The sequence below is a fragment of the Austrofundulus limnaeus genome, unplaced genomic scaffold (genome assembly GCF_001266775.1).
Source record: "Austrofundulus limnaeus strain Quisiro unplaced genomic scaffold, Austrofundulus_limnaeus-1.0 Scaffold76, whole genome shotgun sequence".
In the NCBI taxonomy this organism is placed as follows: Eukaryota; Metazoa; Chordata; class Actinopteri; order Cyprinodontiformes; family Rivulidae; genus Austrofundulus; species Austrofundulus limnaeus.
In genome coordinates, this window is record NW_013952478.1 from 1,490,204 (window position 1) to 1,493,098 (window position 2,895).

Consider the following 2,895-nt stretch of genomic DNA (forward strand, 5'->3'; position numbering starts at 1 on the left):
TCAGGATGATGATTGTTCTCTCAGCTCTTTCCTTCTGACCAACTTTCTAAKTTTAGTCATTAGAAGCTTTCTGAACTTGTCCCCCATGAGGAAATAAAAGACAGGGTTAATGACACTGTGTAAAAAGGCCCATGGTCGGGTCAAGATGTATCCCGCATTGATGTTCATCTTTGTGCACGGCTGTAGTTCTACCCAGGGCTGCCAAGAGGCAGCTCGGACATTTCTCATCACATGGTAGGGTGTGTAGAGGACCAGAAACATGACTGTGGCCGATGCAACCACTCTGAGGGGCCTTTTGTAGGATTTCTGGCATTGCACGTTTCTCTCCTGCACACGGAGCAGGTGGGAAATTTGTTGTGAGAACAGGCAAAGTGCAAGCAGAGGGAGAACRTATCCAGTCAGGGTTAAACCTAAGCTGTAACCAAAAGTATTGATATCACCGTTTAGGCTGGAAAAATCCTTGCAGATGTTCCAGTTACTTTTTTGTAAGTCTTTAATCATCAGTGCAATCAGTGGAGCAACTTCCACATTGACGGCTAGCCAGCTCAGCGCAGTCACGACCATGGCTGTGCGGGTCCTCAGCAAGCAGTGGTTCCTCATCGGATGCTTTATGAGCAGGAAGCGGTCCATGCTGATCCAGACCATGAAGAGGATGGAGGAGTACAGATTGACGTGGAGGATGTAGCGGTTGATGATGCAAATGGTGGGACTGGTTATTTTGTTGTCATGCRTGTAGAGGTAGGAAAGTTGGGGCAGAGTGCAGAGAAAAACAAGATCAGAGCACGCCAAGTTAAAGATGTAAACATTGCAGCTCTGCCACTCCTGCAAGCAAAACAGGTAACCCAGTACGACCAACAGGTTGCTAGGTAAACCAATGCAGAACTCCAGCGCGTAAAATGGAGACAGGTAGTATTTCTCCAGCACTTTATCTAACCCTGTGCAGTTGAGCTGCTGCTCCTGAGAAGTGTGAAGACATGAGAAAGAAGTACAAAAGTAAGAGAAAGGAATCATAAGGAGAGAGACAAAAAGAGAAAACCGGTGAGTCGTGGTTAAACCAAAAAAATAAAATAAAATAAAATAAAAAAAGCTGTTCTATGATTGCATTTTGAAAAATCACTGTTTATCACTTAAAATAAAAATTTGTAAAAACAAGACTTACCATCATGTGTTTGTTGGAGTTTCTGGTGGTGTAAAGAAGAGTTGTGTCTATGAACCGGTGCAGCCAATATTTGTCCACTGGAAACAGAGTACTGAAGATAATACAGCCTTTAATACAAACATGCCACAGTAAGAGCTCTTCCTGTCATCGTCGGAGCACCCACCAACGTCATATCATTTGCATTTATAATAAAGATTACACACATGCGCAGTCATGGTTTGTTTACATTTCTTTTTTATTACTGGTCTCGTCTCTTTAGAATATTTGTACAGTACATCATTATCAACATAGGTTGCATTTTTAGTTTTAATCAAACTGTCAAAACAGCAGAAAATATCTGTTCTAACTGAATAAATTAGCTAAGATTGAAGTTGTCCAACTGCAAACTTGTTTTTATAAAAAAACTTCCACCTTTGCAAGGATCTTCTCTCAAAATTGTTGTTGCTTAAACGGAAGCTAACTTGCAGTATTTTTTGATTTAAAGATAAGTATTTGACTTGTAATTGGCCTCCSTTCCATCTTTTTGGCTTAAACACACTATTTTATGCAATGTAYATGCAATACAAATACTTTGACATGAGGCTTTTTATATGATCACAAAGCACCAACTGTTCACAAAGTAAAACAAAAACCTAATTAATTTTCATCTCTTTCTTAAGGTATGCTTTAAATGTTACAAAACTCTGTCAGCAGAAGACCTCTGTCTAAATAAAAAAAAAATAGGAGAACGTTCTCACCTGAAAGCAATGCAGAATTAAGGCATTAATCTCAAAGACTTGCTGCCTTCTTTAGAGATTACGTTGCATCTGACTAAACTCTACTAGGTTTATGTGGATTTTTTTTTCTTGCGGGGTGGGAGGGGGGTTCCTCTTTTGAAACGAGTGATGTATTTCCTTTTCTTTAGAATGTGATATTCTAAATTTCTAAACACAGACTTTCATTTTGGCACAATGTCATCTCAATACTTAATTGGTTTGTTTGTTTCCTTATTTTTCTAAGTAATGCTGTCTTCACTGTTTTGAATTTAACAACCACTTTTTATGTGTTAAAATGTGATAAGATTTTTATCAACATCAGCTTCTTCCCTTCCAGCACACTCTGCTCACACGCTCACATTCACACACGCAGCACCTACATTACATAAACGGATCACCTTTAAATAGTTTTTGATATCAATACTCTTTATATTAAAACATTCACTCATGCAAAAAATAATGTATCATCTGTAGGCTTGGACCTTAACTTACCTTTAACAGTAATTTCTGTTTACTTACCTCTCATGTTTATGTGTGCTTCATATTTCTATTTATGCTCACTCATGTTCATTTAGGTCTGTTTTTCTCTACTAATTTGTTGCTTTTCTTTTTTTTTCTTTTTGGTAATTGCACAATATGTTCTTGTGCAATAAATTTTTATAAAGAACAAGAGAATGTGAGACCAGAGTCAAATTCATTGCATACATAAACATACATATTTACATACCAAATAATCGTGGTTCTAGTTATACAGGGTGTATCAGAAAAAAGGATAGTCTCAGAAAAAATCGCCATAAAATTAACATAGATAATAATTTTGAAAATGTAGACATAACTTTTGGTAGAGGGGATCATTTTGCTTCGAATGACACCAAAATCTTAGTTAATGCTTCACTCCTCAGTGAGCAGGGACAGTTGGAAATTTACAAAATTTATGTCCTTTGCGCAAGGAAATGTGAGGGTTAAAATAAGATCTGTCAC

At 37.6% G+C, this 2,895-nt stretch overlaps 1 protein-coding gene across 1 annotated transcript; it reads right to left on the reverse strand.

Moving 5' to 3' along the window:
* Window positions 1-1,213, reverse strand: LOC106519363 (succinate receptor 1). Its single transcript, XM_014011000.1, has 2 exons — window positions 1,160-1,213; window positions 1-957 (listed from the first exon to the last, which is right to left on the reverse strand). The coding sequence occupies exons 1-2, from the start codon at window positions 1,163-1,165 to the stop codon at window positions 1-3; spliced, it is 963 nt and encodes a 320-aa protein (XP_013866454.1). The 5' UTR covers window positions 1,166-1,213.
* Window positions 1,214-2,895: the final 1,682 nt, after the last annotated feature.